A 15,507-nucleotide genomic window follows, 5' to 3' on the forward strand; every position below is an offset into this window, starting at 1 on the left:
CACCATTGCCCTCACTCTGACACACCGATCTTGCATAAATATACATTCATGTCTGTATGGGTCATTTTATAAACATTTGGGGAAAATCCCACCAACATTCTACACGACGGGGAGAATCTCACACAAGCAGGGTTAACCTGTGGCTGACTATGCTGGGTATCTCTCTTTTGTCACAGTAACTAGAGTTCCTAAACAAGACTGCCAATACGTTGTGAGGCAACCTGCCTGTGCTAGCCACCCGGGTGTACAGGAGCCCAGCCATCACCTTTATGTCTTTGAAAATGGTGCATCCCCTGCACAGACTGAACCCCAGATCACCTTCGTTACATGTAGTGCCAGGGGGACAGAAAAATGCCCCAATCAGACGTTTTAGCCTCGCAGAAAAGTACAGATGTGTTACATGCTGGACAGATCCAGCTTGGTGTAAGTAAGCTGACAGGGGCTGTTCCTGGGTCTCTTTGCAGCGCCTAGGCTAGCAATGGCCGTATAGGCCTAGGGGAGACCTTGGAGTACTGGTGTGGTGCAGAGAGGCTGCACGCTGCTTTTCTCATGCCCAATAAAAGACTCTTTTTCTGCGTTAGGGAAACACAAGGTGAGGGCAGATTTCCCCTTACACTCAGACAGGGAAGGGTTTACAAGGACTGCTTATTCCGCCAATGAGAGCGCAGAACGCACCAGGCTCAGCAGCCAATTACAGCACAGCAGGCACCGTATATAAAAGACGTCAGAGAGCGGCTTGTGCTGTATTACCATTTGTTGGTTAAAGTGACGTTGAGCTAACATGGCAGAAACTGCACCAGCCGTCGCCGCTGTCCCGCCGTCAGAGGGCGCAGCCAAAAAGAAGAGGCAGCCGAAGAAAGCTGCAGGGGGAGCCAAGAAAAGCGGCAAGTCTTCCGGGCCCAGCGTTTCCGAGCTGATCTTAAAGGCCGTGGCCGCCTCCAAGGAGCGCAGTGGAGTTTCTCTTGCCGCCCTGAAGAAGGCTCTGGCTGCCGGAGGCTACGATGTGGAGAAGAATAACAGTCGCATCAAAGTGGGGGTGAAAGGATTGGTGACCAAAGGAACTCTCACCCAAGTGAAAGGCACCGGAGCTTCCGGCTCCTTCAAGCTCAATAAGAATCAGCTGGAGAGCAAGAAGGCCGCCCTGAAGCCCAAGAAACCAGCGGCAAAGAAAGTGGCCAAGTCCCCGAAGAAGCCCAAGAGAGCTCCGAGTGCAGCCAAGAGCCCCAAGAAGGTGAAGAAACCCACAAAAGCGGCTGCTGCCAAAAGCCCAAAGAAGCCTAAAGCCGCGAAGCCCAAGAAAGCGGCCAAGAGTCCGGCCAAGAAGGCGGCGAAGCCCAAAGCAGCCAAGAAGGCGGCGAAGCCCAAAGCCGCCAAAAGCCCGGCCAAGAAGGTAGCTAAGCCCAAGAAAGCTGCGGCCAAGAAGTGATGGAAGAGCCGCCGTAGCAGCCTCGCTTCCTTGTTATCCCCCCAAAGGCTCTTTTCAGAGCCACCCACCCTGTCCCGGCAGAGCTGTAGGCGCACGGCGTACAGATATTGAGTCACTACATTACGTTACAGTTCAGCAGTGTCTCCGTGGGATTTTTGGTTGCTTATTGATAGGTAACGCAGGGTTATTTATTAGCGCTACTGTAGCAAGACTGATCGGGAAATAATACCTGGATGTCCTGCTTCCTACCTCAGGCCGCTCACAATAGCGGCATGCTTCCTTCCTGTGTACTCGAACACTCACCATTCCCTGTGGTGAACAGTCTGCAGGGTAGCTGCTGAAAAGCAAGTATCAATTTAATGTTTGTTTGCACTTTCTGAGAACACTAGCTACACAATAACAGGGAGACTGCTTTACCAGAAAGAGAACCTCCAGTAGAGACAAATAGTTCTGTGCAGTTTCTATCAGAGTAGTTGGCTAGTAAGCTTCCCTACTTATTAATTGTTCAAGAGGTCGTTGTAACAGAATTATATATAAACTACACTTGGAGAAACATTCACAGCTGTGCCTTAATACCCTATGCTTGAATTTTAGGACATGTATTGTGTCAGCATGTCATCGTTATAATACAAGTTACGTTTTAACTCAACATCTTTTCAAGAGTACCCCGCTACAGCACCTCCTGCGCACGCTATGCACGGTATATTACACCTACATCCTTCAGAATTTTTCATAAAACAATATCGAACCGATTCCACCCGGACACAAGGAGGCATCATCCAAATGGACAGAGGCAATTATGCTGCTGCCTTTTTCCATTCCAGATTGACTAGAATTCTAGATATATATGGTCTATGCATTGTAAATGGCAACTTCTGGCGTCTTATATTTGAATATCCAGCGAGACTTTGTAGATGGGAAAGAAGTGTATTTCTATCGTTAGTATTGTGGATCTGACTAACAATACGCTTCCCTCGAAAAGCAGCATGTTCATAAAGCTCATTTCAGGAGTACTGTAGGTGGCCCTTAAAAGGGCCTTTTGTTAGCGTGTTTCGGGAAAGGAGATCAGCCAAAGAGGAGCCAGATCTTAACCTCCAAAACCATACAGAGTGCGGCCCTGGCGCTTGAGAGCATAGACCACATCCATAGCGGTCACAGTCTTCCTCTTGGCGTGCTCGGTGTAAGTGACGGCGTCCCGGATCACATTCTCTAGAAAGACCTTCAGCACCCCACGGGTCTCCTCGTAGATGAGGCCAGAAATGCGCTTCACGCCACCTCTGCGAGCGAGACGGCGAATGGCTGGCTTCGTGATGCCCTGGATGTTGTCCCGCAGCACCTTCCTGTGGCGCTTAGCGCCTCCTTTCCCGAGTCCCTTACCACCTTTGCCTCTTCCTGACATCTTCAAACAGCTTGCGAGTTGCAATCAGTAAGAATGAGTTGATCGCCTCACAGCAGCCCTTTATTAAGAGGAAGGGCGGACCTGATGGGGGACTTAGAACTCGGAGAGGAGGAGACCTGGGTAGTCCGCCTTTTCTGACTTAGCACACCGCAGGACAGTGGCAGCTTTCTCTTCGTCATCTCTATTCATTTCCGTGAACAGATATATAAATGTAAAAAAAAAAAAATTGTATCCATTTGATCCCACATTTCTAGGGTAAAATAGGAAAAGAAGGTTTTACACCTATAGTCAATTAACGAAAAGTAGTGACATTTCATTCTCCCTGAAATGATAAATAATATATTTTCCAAATACATATATAGTGTTTATCACTATTAAGTCGGACCCACACCAGCGCCTTGGGCTAGGAGCGCGATTCATCGGACTGGCCCAATGAGAGACGAGCTAAATTCGGCGGGTCAAAACAAGTTAACCGGAGTGGACAATTCAAATCCTGGTAGGGGAACACTCCCCCAATGGCATGCCGCTTCTGATGTGTCCCTCGCTACAAGTATTCCTGGCACCCAGGCTCGGTTCGCTTCGATCTCTAATTAGCGAGCGCCAGCGTATCAGCTATGTTCTCTCGCCGTCTCATAATATTGTATATTAGGTGTAAATAATAATAGTATGTCAATTGGGTCAGCTGAACCGTACCTTAGCGCTCAGCCACATTGCGACCCGGATCACTACTACTCCTCAAATAACCATTGAAGCCGTTTTTACAGCAACGAGCATAACTGGTACGTGTGCGCCTAAACGGGAACCCTGCTGTGTGATGTCATAATGGACTAGGTACAAGCAGGGGCACCGCAGTTTGCATCCCGTTGTTACTTTTGCAACGATATCATAGTAACACGGGTCATCTTGAAGACCGACTTTTAACCACCTGCTTATCAAGATTATGATACAGTAGTAGCGATATTAACAATGTAACAATCCAGTTTGTATCACTTGAGCCAGACAGAAAATTATGTGCTAGTCACACAGCAACTACACGGGCAGTGTTTCTGCTGCTCTCTGGCTTTTTAGAAGCCCTGGCATCTGTAGCTTTGACGAGTTCTGTAGAAATCTGATCTACGTCTGGAACGTGTTTTACAGTACATGAGAGCGGAGAGAATGCCGCTTTGCACGCAGTAATCATCAACAGGGGGGGGGGGGGGTCTCCTGTACTAGCTCGCACACTAGAGGGGAGTTCCCCAGCATCCGACTAACAAGATGCACATGTATAAGGAATGAAGAAACTACAACACAGCCTAGATTACTGTGATTCAGTCAAATTCAGGGAGACAGGACACAGCGCAAATAATAAGTTACAGCCCGATTAGCGAGGAGATGGGTGGCTCTTAAAAGAGCCTTTGTGTTCGTGTGGGAGAGGAAGGGGAGATTACTTGGCGCTGGTGTACTTGGTGACGGCCTTGGTGCCCTCGGACACGGCGTGCTTGGCCAACTCTCCCGGCAGCAGCAGGCGTACGGCGGTCTGGATCTCCCGGGAGGTGATGGTGGAGCGCTTGTTGTAGTGAGCCAGGCGGGAAGCTTCCCCCGCAATGCGCTCAAAAATGTCATTGACAAAGGAGTTCATGATGCCCATAGCCTTGGAGGAGATGCCGGTGTCAGGGTGCACCTGCTTCAGCACCTTGTACACGTAGATGGCGTAACTCTCCTTCCTGCTCTTCCTACGCTTCTTTCCATCTTTCTTCTGGGTCTTGGTTACGGCCTTCTTTGAGCCCTTCTTGGGCGCCGGCGCGGACTTTGCTGGTTCAGGCATTTCCACCACTCACTTCTTCTACACACAGCAGGGAGAATCTGTGCCGTACACCGCCCGGGTTTGCTCTATTTATAGGCATCTTATGCAAATGAGGCTTCAACGCTTCTGGTAAAAGTGTAGGGTAAGTATAAGCTAAGTATAGGGTAAAAGTGTCACGTGACGCTGAGTGGTAGCTAACACCCCCCCCCCACACACACACTACATATTGCGGATTGGTCTGTGGATAAACTCGAGCTGCATTGGTTCATTTGTAAGCAAACCAATCACAGAGCACGCGGTAGACCCACTCTGAGTGTATATATAGGAGGAGGGCGGTATTACAGGTTCACATTTTCTCTCAGTTTGTTAGAAGGAATTATTTGTTTTGTGAACTGAACATGTCCGGCAGAGGCAAACAAGGCGGCAAGACCCGGGCTAAGGCCAAGACTCGCTCATCCCGGGCCGGTCTCCAGTTCCCAGTCGGTCGCGTTCACCGTCTGCTGAGGAAAGGAAACTATGCTGAGCGAGTGGGAGCCGGTGCCCCGGTCTATCTGGCCGCGGTGCTGGAGTATCTGACGGCTGAGATCCTGGAGCTCGCCGGAAACGCCGCCCGCGACAACAAGAAGACCCGCATCATCCCCCGCCACCTGCAGCTGGCTGTGCGCAACGACGAAGAGCTCAACAAGCTGCTCGGTGGGGTGACCATCGCCCAGGGAGGCGTTCTGCCCAACATCCAGGCCGTGCTGCTGCCCAAGAAGACCGAGAGCCACAAACCGGCCAAGAGCAAGTAATGTGAGGCTGGCAGCTTCCACCACCGAAACGATGTACCCGACACACAACACAAAGGCTCTTTTCAGAGCCACCCACGTCTTCCCAGGAGAGCTGTGTGTACTGTCATTGCTTGTGTTGTAGCGATATCTGACGGGCTAGCCGCGCTTTCATCTCCACATCCCGTCCATACAACCGCTAAAGGTATAGACGCTCCCTTACCCTTTAGGAGCCCTGGTCTGTTGTGGTGAAATCTAAAGATAGTCTGAATATTCCCTTTGCAATAACTGCATGCTGCAAATGAGGCCCCTTCCGCTTATAGGAGTGGGAAGCTGATCCGTGTAAAGTATATAAGGAGAGAAACCATATTCTCTCTCCGTGTGACGTAACAAAGCTAGGATGAAAACAGCTGCATTACATACAAATATTTGATAATTGAGAGCAATATCCTCTTATCCCAGCTGAAGAAAACAATTTTACAAGGGAATCTAGGCGGAACACTAGTAACAATGTACTGTCGGGTGAACCAGCCCGTCCAGATATTTAATTATTTTTGATAGTCAACATTCCATTATTCACTTTGCGGCTTGCTTATCGTATTATATATGTAAACTTCATAGACTTGGCCTGTCATTTGAAGCTGCTATGGGTGGAGAGCGGAGGATTCATCCGCATCCTGTTACTCTGACACTGAGGGCTGACTTATGCTGCAGCTCGTTTAGAAAGACTTGGTGGCTCTGAAAAGAGCCTTTGGGTTGTTGCGTGTATAGGAGTGCCGAGTTTCTATGCCCTCTCCCCTCGGATCCTGCGGGCCAGCTGGATGTCTTTGGGCATGATGGTCACCCTCTTGGCGTGGATGGCGCACAGGTTGGTGTCCTCGAACAGCCCCACCAGATAAGCCTCGCTGGCCTCTTGTAGGGCCATGACGGCGGAGCTCTGGAAGCGCAGGTCAGTCTTGAAGTCCTGGGCGATCTCACGCACCAGACGCTGGAAGGGCAGCTTGCGGATCAGCAGCTCAGTGGATTTCTGATACCGGCGGATCTCGCGAAGAGCAACAGTTCCAGGACGATAGCGGTGAGGTTTCTTCACGCCGCCGGTAGCTGGGGCGCTCTTCCGGGCAGCTTTCGTTGCCAGCTGCTTGCGGGGAGCTTTCCCTCCTGTAGATTTGCGGGCGGTCTGCTTGGTCCTGGCCATATTTCCACACAGATCTGACTTCTACCAAGTAGAAAAAAGACTGAATAGCCAACAGCCGGCAACAACTGTATTTATGCACAGAGCTGCTTTGTGATTTGATGAGTTAAACACGCCCTTCATCCTGGTTGGTTTCGGTGAAGAAGCTGTAAGTTTCATAAAGCCCGCCAAGAATTTCTGTTTCCTCTATTGTTTATGTGAAGTTTCTAACGGCCCGGCCTCGAGGTCTTTTCACGGTATAGCAGCCCCGGCCCCAGTACACATATACCAAACGTAATCACACACAGTGCTGCTGAATAGCTGCAATAGCCGGGGATAAAATATATATATATATATATATATATATATATATATATTGTGTGTACAGAATATAATCCTTACAAGCCCTAATACCAGGGAAATGATAATATGGGATGGCAGGTAAACTAGCAAACAACAACAGCAAAAGCAGCACAGCTTAGATCAAAACAGCGGCGTATAAAATAAAATAATCATTTGATCATTAAAACATGAATGTTAAATCTAAAGCTGCTCACTTTAATGTAGTCAGAACTCCTGCGTGTGTGAGAAACGATATGATACTAATGGGAAACAGTATTATAGTATGATACAATTGTAACTACTCTATTGAAACATTGCTGGATACAATCTGAGCAAAAGTATCAACTTAGACCGCAACCTCAACCTCGTGAATCTGCTAAACTACATGAAGAGAATATAAGGCTATATATTTAGTTTCAAAGGGGGTTCTACATCTACTCAGAGGAAATTAAAATCCTATAAAGTACTAAAGGCCCTGCATAGCAATACCCTTATTGTTTTATTTTATTACTGGTTTTTTTTTTTCCTGTATGCCCATTTAACTATTGTATATTCATTTCAATTGTTCTTGTAAAAATAAACTTTAAAACATCTGTTAAAAGTTGTATTTATGGTAATTAATCGAATGTAAGACTCTGAGGAATAAACAGATTTAAAACCAGTATATATTCAACTGAATTTATGTGACATAGCAATTATCTATCTATCTATCTATCTATCTATCTATCTATCAAATTGTATTGGAACTCATTGAAATACCCGTTTGTATATGTACCACACGAAAATGTAAATTATTGCTGTTAAATACATCGCATAAAAAAGTATACACTGTATGTGATAATGTCTGGAAACAATCAAAAATGTTTAACGTAAAAAAATCATTCCAGATCGATGGTAGCATGAATATTCCTCTTATTCATGCTACTACTTAAAAAAAATGATGCCCTTCACCTAGGGCATCTCTTCTGGCAGAGATTAAGGGTCATCCTGACAACAAGGCACCAGGTCATTATAGATCCTACACCCAAGAATAGGCCCACAGCGTTACAGTTGGCAGGATTGATAAAAGTGGAAGTACCTGCTTTGATTTGCCAGCTCACTTGGATTGCCTTACATTGTGGCTGCTATAGTTTGGTTGGATAGGTGGATGATTTGTGGTCAGCCATCCACTCTCCGATTTCCATAGCCAATTGTATCAGAAATTGCTTCTTTAAGACGAGATCCAGGATCTCATCTCTTTTCAATGACTGTGGATCTTCCACCCATCGTTCCACACAATTGCATCAACTGGGTGGCATATACCGAAATGTGAGCTAGAAACACCTTGAAGATAACCAAGAACATTACACAGCACAAATGTTTTATCACAGTGATATGTGGAATTGAAAGGAGTCATCTCAGGAAACCCACATACTTTAAGAAGAGGTTCCATTAATCCGGTTGACAGATGACCAGTGGGATCTGGTCCATGAATTCAGCCTTATGGTCCAGAAGTTACTTTCATATGGTGTGCATACATGAAATGCAATGCTCCATGTTGAGCAACTTTCTCATGCTTAAGTACAATTGCTTGTGGCACAGCAATGCATCTAAATAACTTTGTTGCACCATTGCTCCACTCCTCGGGTGACCGTTATCTTTGATCTTGGCCTGCCATTTGCCTGCTGGCTAGCAGTTGTGTTCATTTTTTTTGTCCTCTTCCACACCTTTTCATCTGCTCCTGATTCGCCGATTCTTCTCCTTGTTCCTCCCATGTCCCATTGATAACCCTTTGTGTCTCGTCACTTTAATTCTGCCTTTTATTTTTACATTCCACTCATTTGTCCAATCTTTATCTATTCCTCCTTCTGCCTTTTCTTCCCATCTCCGATTATCTCCTCCCTTTTCTTATCTTACACTACTCTTCTCCCTGTTCCAACTTTTTCCCTTCATCACCCTTATTTTTCACCTCATTTCTCCCATCCCTCACACTTTACTCATACCCTCCTATTTCTACGTCCCCCTTATTCCTACTGTCTCCTCCTGTTGTCCACCCTACTTCCACTACCACCCCCCTACAAATAAAACACACACACACACACACACACACACACACACACACACACACACTACAATGTTTCTCTTTTAAATGGTTGCAGTACTGGGGGAACTGTGGTCAAAATCGTGAATGTAAGTAAGATGGGGAGTGTTAGGGTTCGACTGCAGGAGGTTAGGTTGTGGTTAGGCAATAGTGGCAGGGTTAGAGATAGGCTGTGGGAGGGGAGGGTTAGGATGTGGGGAGGGAGTGTTAGGGTTAGGAACAAAGAAGGGGGGTAGGTTTAGGCTACAGGAGGGATATGTTTAGGAACTAAGGAGAAGGTGAGGGTTATTATACTTACCTCTCCCCTGTCGTGATTCTCAGCATCGGGATGCCGCTGATGGTCTTCTGACCACAGTCATCCCAAATGCGGGCCTCCCGTATGTTTTCCGAGGTCAGTATCATGCAGTCTAAGGGAGTTAATGATTTGCAGGACCACAAGCTAAACCTTATATGTCTGGGACATTGCATGAAGAAAACACAAGGCTACTGTAGATTTGGATTATATAAAGGGGCTTTTCTACTACTCACTGGAAACGAAATAAAAAAAATAAAAAATAAAAACAGAACCTTATTGTTCTACTATAATCACTGAATTTGTATTTATGCATATGTATCTCATTTATATCCATTTTGCTTGCTATTGAAAAAAAAACCTTGCACTTTAAAACAATTGAGAAAAGTTATATTTATGATAAAATAATAGAGTTTAGGCTCTTAAATGGGACCATAGGGATTTAAGGACAATATATATCTATCATAGTTTATGTGAAATAATAATAAAAACAAACCTAATTCAATAACAATCACTCACCTCTTCTGATGGTGCACCACGCCAACAATGTCTGCTCCAATGTGAGTGTGCCACTACCCATGACTCCTCATTGTGCTATTACTTACCGCTGAGAAATAATTAGTAATATGGGGAAACATGTAATCAATGCGCACATTCCATAGTAAGATGGAACAGGGCCTTCCCGCCTCTTCAACTGGGTCAGTTTTTATGTATGTATATATTTATTTATTTATTTATTTATTTATTTTTCTACCATCCTTGGAGACGCAGAAAGCCACTGGTGTGGCACAGATCCAGCTCCGTGGTCCCCCTACCTGCTCTGGAGTTTCTATGCAGACTCCCACCGCTCTAGTGCCCTACTCCAGCCTGGCATCATTGGTTGGGGGTGAGGTTCAGACCTTGATGGTACTTGCTGCTGGCCCACGCCCTCCATTTTGCAGTCATCAACTCTGTTTGTCCACATCTCACGTCCATCCTCATGTGCCTTCCATTCCTCTATGGCGATCATCTTCTCTCAACACTGCTCTTGACCTGCCCTAGTCTATATCTGTGCTTTCCATCACTGGTCAATGCAGTTGAACTCTGGTCTGTTAATCTGCGTTGCCCTTCTTCTCACAACTTTGCATCCACAGTGGATCTCTGCTGACACAAAGGGGGTAATTCCAAGTTGATCGCAGCAGGACATTTTTTGCAGTTGGGCAAAACCATGTGCACTGCAGGTGGGGCAGATATAACATTTGCAGAGACAGTTAGGTTTGGGTGGGTTATTTTGTTTTTGTGCAGAGAAAATACTGGCTGCGTTATTTGTACACTGCAATTTAGATTGCAGATTGAACACACCACACCCAAATCTAACTCTCTCTGCAAATGTTATATCTGCCCCACCTGCAGTGTACATGGTTTTGCCCAACTGCTAAAAATGTCCTGCTGCGATCAACTTGGAATTACCCCCAATGTTTCCCCCAGAGGTTCTGATGCTCCGTTCCGCAGCCGCCTTTTCTCCAGACCAGGCATTCCCAACCACGGTCCTCAAGGCACACTAACAGTGCAGGTTTTAGTGATATCCATGCTTCACCACAGGTGACTTAATTAGTAGCTCAGTTATTTTGATTTAACCATCTGTGCTGCAGCCTGGATATCACTAAAACCTGCACTGTTGGTGTGCCTAGAGGACCATGGATGGGAATGCCTGCTCTAGACATTCAGCCTCGTGGTCTCTGCATATCTTTCGCCTGCTATCCAACAGTGAGGTTCAGTGCTGAAGCTGCAGCAACTGCTTTTATCACGGTAGTACATTTGAAAACGTAAGATTAGTTGAACCATTGCTCCTCAGGTGACTGTTGTCTCTCATCTTATTCTGCAAGCTTCATCATTTTATTTTATTTCCCAGAACTATTGTGTGCAAACATGTCTATCATCCATTGATATGCCGAAAATAGCATCCACTTTTTTACTCTGCAATCAGTAGTTGCCATGTAACAATATATATCTTCTTCTTCTTCCTCCTTCCTCCTACCCCTGTTTTTCCTCGTTTCTTCCCTTCCTCTCACCTAGCTCAATTACAAGAGGTCTCTCTACTTGTCCCACTATACCTTCCTCTCTATTATTCCTGTATCCACCCCCCAATGTTCCCAAATATTCCTACTGTTTCCCTCTATTTTTAGGAAAGTTCCGATGTCCTCTTTTAAAAATGACAAAGTCTCATACTTTGGCATTTTTAAAAGAGGAATGGTAATGGGAACAGATCACCATTGCCCTCACTCTGACACACCGATCTTGCATAAATATACATTCATGTCTGTATGGGTCATTTTATAAACATTTGGGGAAAATCCCACCAACATTCTACACGACGGGGAGAATCTCACACAAGCAGGGTTAACCTGTGGCTGACTATGCTGGGTATCTCTCTTTTGTCACAGTAACTAGAGTTCCTAAACAAGACTGCCAATACGTTGTGAGGCAACCTGCCTGTGCTAGCCACCCGGGTGTACAGGAGCCCAGCCATCACCTTTATGTCTTTGAAAATGGTGCATCCCCTGCACAGACTGAACCCCAGATCACCTTCGTTACATGTAGTGCCAGGGGGACAGAAAAATGCCCCAATCAGACGTTTTAGCCTCGCAGAAAAGTACAGATGTGTTACATGCTGGACAGATCCAGCTTGGTGTAAGTAAGCTGACAGGGGCTGTTCCTGGGTCTCTTTGCAGCGCCTAGGCTAGCAATGGCCGTATAGGCCTAGGGGAGACCTTGGAGTACTGGTGTGGTGCAGAGAGGCTGCACGCTGCTTTTCTCATGCCCAATAAAAGACTCTTTTTCTGCGTTAGGGAAACACAAGGTGAGGGCAGATTTCCCCTTACACTCAGACAGGGAAGGGTTTACAAGGACTGCTTATTCCGCCAATGAGAGCGCAGAACGCACCAGGCTCAGCAGCCAATTACAGCACAGCAGGCACCGTATATAAAAGACGTCAGAGAGCGGCTTGTGCTGTATTACCATTTGTTGGTTAAAGTGACGTTGAGCTCACATGGCAGAAACTGCACCAGCCGTCGCCGCTGTCCCGCCGTCAGAGGGCGCAGCCAAAAAGAAGAGGCAGCCGAAGAAAGCTGCAGGGGGAGCCAAGAAAAGCGGCAAGTCTTCCGGGCCCAGCGTTTCCGAGCTGATCTTAAAGGCCGTGGCCGCCTCCAAGGAGCGCAGTGGAGTTTCTCTTGCCGCCCTGAAGAAGGCTCTGGCTGCCGGAGGCTACGATGTGGAGAAGAATAACAGTCGCATCAAAGTGGGGGTGAAAGGATTGGTGACCAAAGGAACTCTCACCCAAGTGAAAGGCACCGGAGCTTCCGGCTCCTTCAAGCTCAATAAGAATCAGCTGGAGAGCAAGAAGGCCGCCCTGAAGCCCAAGAAACCAGCGGCAAAGAAAGTGGCCAAGTCCCCGAAGAAGCCCAAGAGAGCTCCGAGTGCAGCCAAGAGCCCCAAGAAGGTGAAGAAACCCACAAAAGCGGCTGCTGCCAAAAGCCCAAAGAAGCCTAAAGCCGCGAAGCCCAAGAAAGCGGCCAAGAGTCCGGCCAAGAAGGCGGCGAAGCCCAAAGCAGCCAAGAAGGCGGCGAAGCCCAAAGCCGCCAAAAGCCCGGCCAAGAAGGTAGCTAAGCCCAAGAAAGCTGCGGCCAAGAAGTGATGGAAGAGCCGCCGTAGCAGCCTCGCTTCCTTGTTATCCCCCCAAAGGCTCTTTTCAGAGCCACCCACCCTGTCCCGGCAGAGCTGTAGGCGCACGGCGTACAGATATTGAGTCACTTCATTACGTTACAGTTCAGCAGTGTCTCCGTGGGATTTTTGGTTGCTTATTGATAGGTAACGCAGGGTTATTTATTAGCGCTACTGTAGCAAGACTGATCGGGAAATAATACCTGGATGTCCTGCTTCCTACCTCAGGCCGCTCACAATAGCGGCATGCTTCCTTCCTGTGTACTCGAACACTCACCATTCCCTGTGGTGAACAGTCTGCAGGGTAGCTGCTGAAAAGCAAGTATCAATTTAATGTTTGTTTGCACTTTCTGAGAACACTAGCTACACAATAACAGGGAGACTGCTTTACCAGAAAGAGAACCTCCAGTAGAGACAAATAGTTCTGTGCAGTTTCTATCAGAGTAGTTGGCTAGTAAGCTTCCCTACTTATTAATTGTTCAAGAGGTCGTTGTAACAGAATTATATATAAACTACACTTGGAGAAACATTCACAGCTGTGCCTTAATACCCTATGCTTGAATTTTAGGACATGTATTGTGTCAGCATGTCATCGTTATAATACAAGTTACGTTTTAACTCAACATCTTTTCAAGAGTACCCCGCTACAGCACCTCCTGCGCACGCTATGCACGGTATATTACACCTACATCCTTCAGAATTTTTCATAAAACAATATCGAACCGATTCCACCCGGACACAAGGAGGCATCATCCAAATGGACAGAGGCAATTATGCTGCTGCCTTTTTCCATTCCAGATTGACTAGAATTCTAGATATATATGGTCTATGCATTGTAAATGGCAACTTCTGGCGTCTTATATTTGAATATCCAGCGAGACTTTGTAGATGGGAAAGAAGTGTATTTCTATCGTTAGTATTGTGGATCTGACTAACAATACGCTTCCCTCGAAAAGCAGCATGTTCATAAAGCTCATTTCAGGAGTACTGTAGGTGGCCCTTAAAAGGGCCTTTTGTTAGCGTGTTTCGGGAAAGGAGATCAGCCAAAGAGGAGCCAGATCTTAACCTCCAAAACCATACAGAGTGCGGCCCTGGCGCTTGAGAGCATAGACCACATCCATAGCGGTCACAGTCTTCCTCTTGGCGTGCTCGGTGTAAGTGACGGCGTCCCGGATCACATTCTCTAGAAAGACCTTCAGCACCCCACGGGTCTCCTCGTAGATGAGGCCAGAAATGCGCTTCACGCCACCTCTGCGAGCGAGACGGCGAATGGCTGGCTTCGTGATGCCCTGGATGTTGTCCCGCAGCACCTTCCTGTGGCGCTTAGCGCCTCCTTTCCCGAGTCCCTTACCACCTTTGCCTCTTCCTGACATCTTCAAACAGCTTGCGAGTTGCAATCAGTAAGAATGAGTTGATCGCCTCACAGCAGCCCTTTATTAAGAGGAAGGGCGGACCTGATGGGGGACTTAGAACTCGGAGAGGAGGAGACCTGGGTAGTCCGCCTTTTCTGACTTAGCACACCGCAGGACAGTGGCAGCTTTCTCTTCGTCATCTCTATTCATTTCCGTGAACAGATATATAAATGTAAAAAAAAAAAATTGTATCCATTTGATCCCACATTTCTAGGGTAAAATAGGAAAAGAAGGTTTTACACCTATAGTCAATTAACGAAAAGTAGTGACATTTCATTCTCCCTGAAATGATAAATAATATATTTTCCAAATACATATATAGTGTTTATCACTATTAAGTCGGACCCACACCAGCGCCTTGGGCTAGGAGCGCGATTCATCGGACTGGCCCAATGAGAGACGAGCTAAATTCGGCGGGTCAAAACAAGTTAACCGGAGTGGACAATTCAAATCCTGGTAGGGGAACACTCCCCCAATGGCATGCCGCTTCTGATGTGTCCCTCGCTACAAGTATTCCTGGCACCCAGGCTCGGTTCGCTTCGATCTCTAATTAGCGAGCGCCAGCGTATCAGCTATGTTCTCTCGCCGTCTCATAATATTGTATATTAGGTGTAAATAATAATAGTATGTCAATTGGGTCAGCTGAACCGTACCTTAGCGCTCAGCCACATTGCGACCCGGATCACTACTACTCCTCAAATAACCATTGAAGCCGTTTTTACAGCAACGAGCATAACTGGTACGTGTGCGCCTAAACGGGAACCCTGCTGTGTGATGTCATAATGGACTAGGTACAAGCAGGGGCACCGCAGTTTGCATCCCGTTGTTACTTTTGCAACGATATCATAGTAACACGGGTCATCTTGAAGACCGACTTTTAACCACCTGCTTATCAAGATTATGATACAGTAGTAGCGATATTAACAATGTAACAATCCAGTTTGTATCACTTGAGCCAGACAGAAAATTATGTGCTAGTCACACAGCAACTACACGGGCAGTGTTTCTGCTGCTCTCTGGCTTTTTAGAAGCCCTGGCATCTGTAGCTTTGACGAGTTCTGTAGAAATCTGATCTACGTCTGGAACGTGTTTTACAGTACATGAGAGCGGAGAGAATGCCGCTTTGCACGCAGTAA

At 46.7% G+C, this 15,507-nt stretch overlaps 7 protein-coding genes across 7 annotated transcripts; 3 read left to right on the plus strand and 4 right to left on the minus strand.

Annotated features, from left to right (window-relative positions):
- The first annotated feature begins 504 nt into the window (after positions 1 to 504).
- LOC134935000 (histone H1C-like) lies at positions 505 to 1,426 on the plus strand. The gene has a single exon (XM_063930315.1). It carries the CDS (start codon positions 782 to 784, stop codon positions 1,424 to 1,426), a length of 645 nt encoding a protein of 214 aa, XP_063786385.1. The 5' UTR covers positions 505 to 781.
- A 1,087-nt stretch (positions 1,427 to 2,513) lies between these two features.
- On the minus strand, positions 2,514 to 2,825 carry LOC134934476 (histone H4). The gene has a single exon (XM_063929912.1). The coding sequence runs from the start codon at positions 2,823 to 2,825 to the stop codon at positions 2,514 to 2,516; it is 312 nt and encodes a 103-aa protein (XP_063785982.1).
- A 1,423-nt stretch (positions 2,826 to 4,248) lies between these two features.
- Positions 4,249 to 4,629, minus strand: LOC134935001 (histone H2B 1.1). Its single transcript, XM_063930316.1, has one exon. It carries the CDS (start codon positions 4,627 to 4,629, stop codon positions 4,249 to 4,251), a length of 381 nt encoding a protein of 126 aa, XP_063786386.1.
- Positions 4,630 to 5,006: 377 nt separating this feature from the next.
- Positions 5,007 to 5,399, plus strand: LOC134934477 (histone H2A type 1-like). Its single transcript, XM_063929913.1, has one exon. The coding sequence runs from the start codon at positions 5,007 to 5,009 to the stop codon at positions 5,397 to 5,399; it is 393 nt and encodes a 130-aa protein (XP_063785983.1).
- A 760-nt stretch (positions 5,400 to 6,159) lies between these two features.
- LOC134935002 (histone H3) lies at positions 6,160 to 6,570 on the minus strand. The gene has a single exon (XM_063930317.1). It carries the CDS (start codon positions 6,568 to 6,570, stop codon positions 6,160 to 6,162), a length of 411 nt encoding a protein of 136 aa, XP_063786387.1.
- A 5,718-nt stretch (positions 6,571 to 12,288) lies between these two features.
- LOC134935003 (histone H1C-like) lies at positions 12,289 to 12,933 on the plus strand. The gene has a single exon (XM_063930318.1). It carries the CDS (start codon positions 12,289 to 12,291, stop codon positions 12,931 to 12,933), a length of 645 nt encoding a protein of 214 aa, XP_063786388.1.
- Positions 12,934 to 14,020: 1,087 nt separating this feature from the next.
- LOC134934479 (histone H4) lies at positions 14,021 to 14,332 on the minus strand. Its single transcript, XM_063929914.1, has one exon. The coding sequence runs from the start codon at positions 14,330 to 14,332 to the stop codon at positions 14,021 to 14,023; it is 312 nt and encodes a 103-aa protein (XP_063785984.1).
- Between the last annotated feature and the right edge of the window lie 1,175 nt (positions 14,333 to 15,507).

This window comes from Pseudophryne corroboree, chromosome 6 (assembly GCF_028390025.1).
Source record: "Pseudophryne corroboree isolate aPseCor3 chromosome 6, aPseCor3.hap2, whole genome shotgun sequence".
Classification (NCBI taxonomy): Eukaryota; Metazoa; Chordata; class Amphibia; order Anura; family Myobatrachidae; genus Pseudophryne; species Pseudophryne corroboree.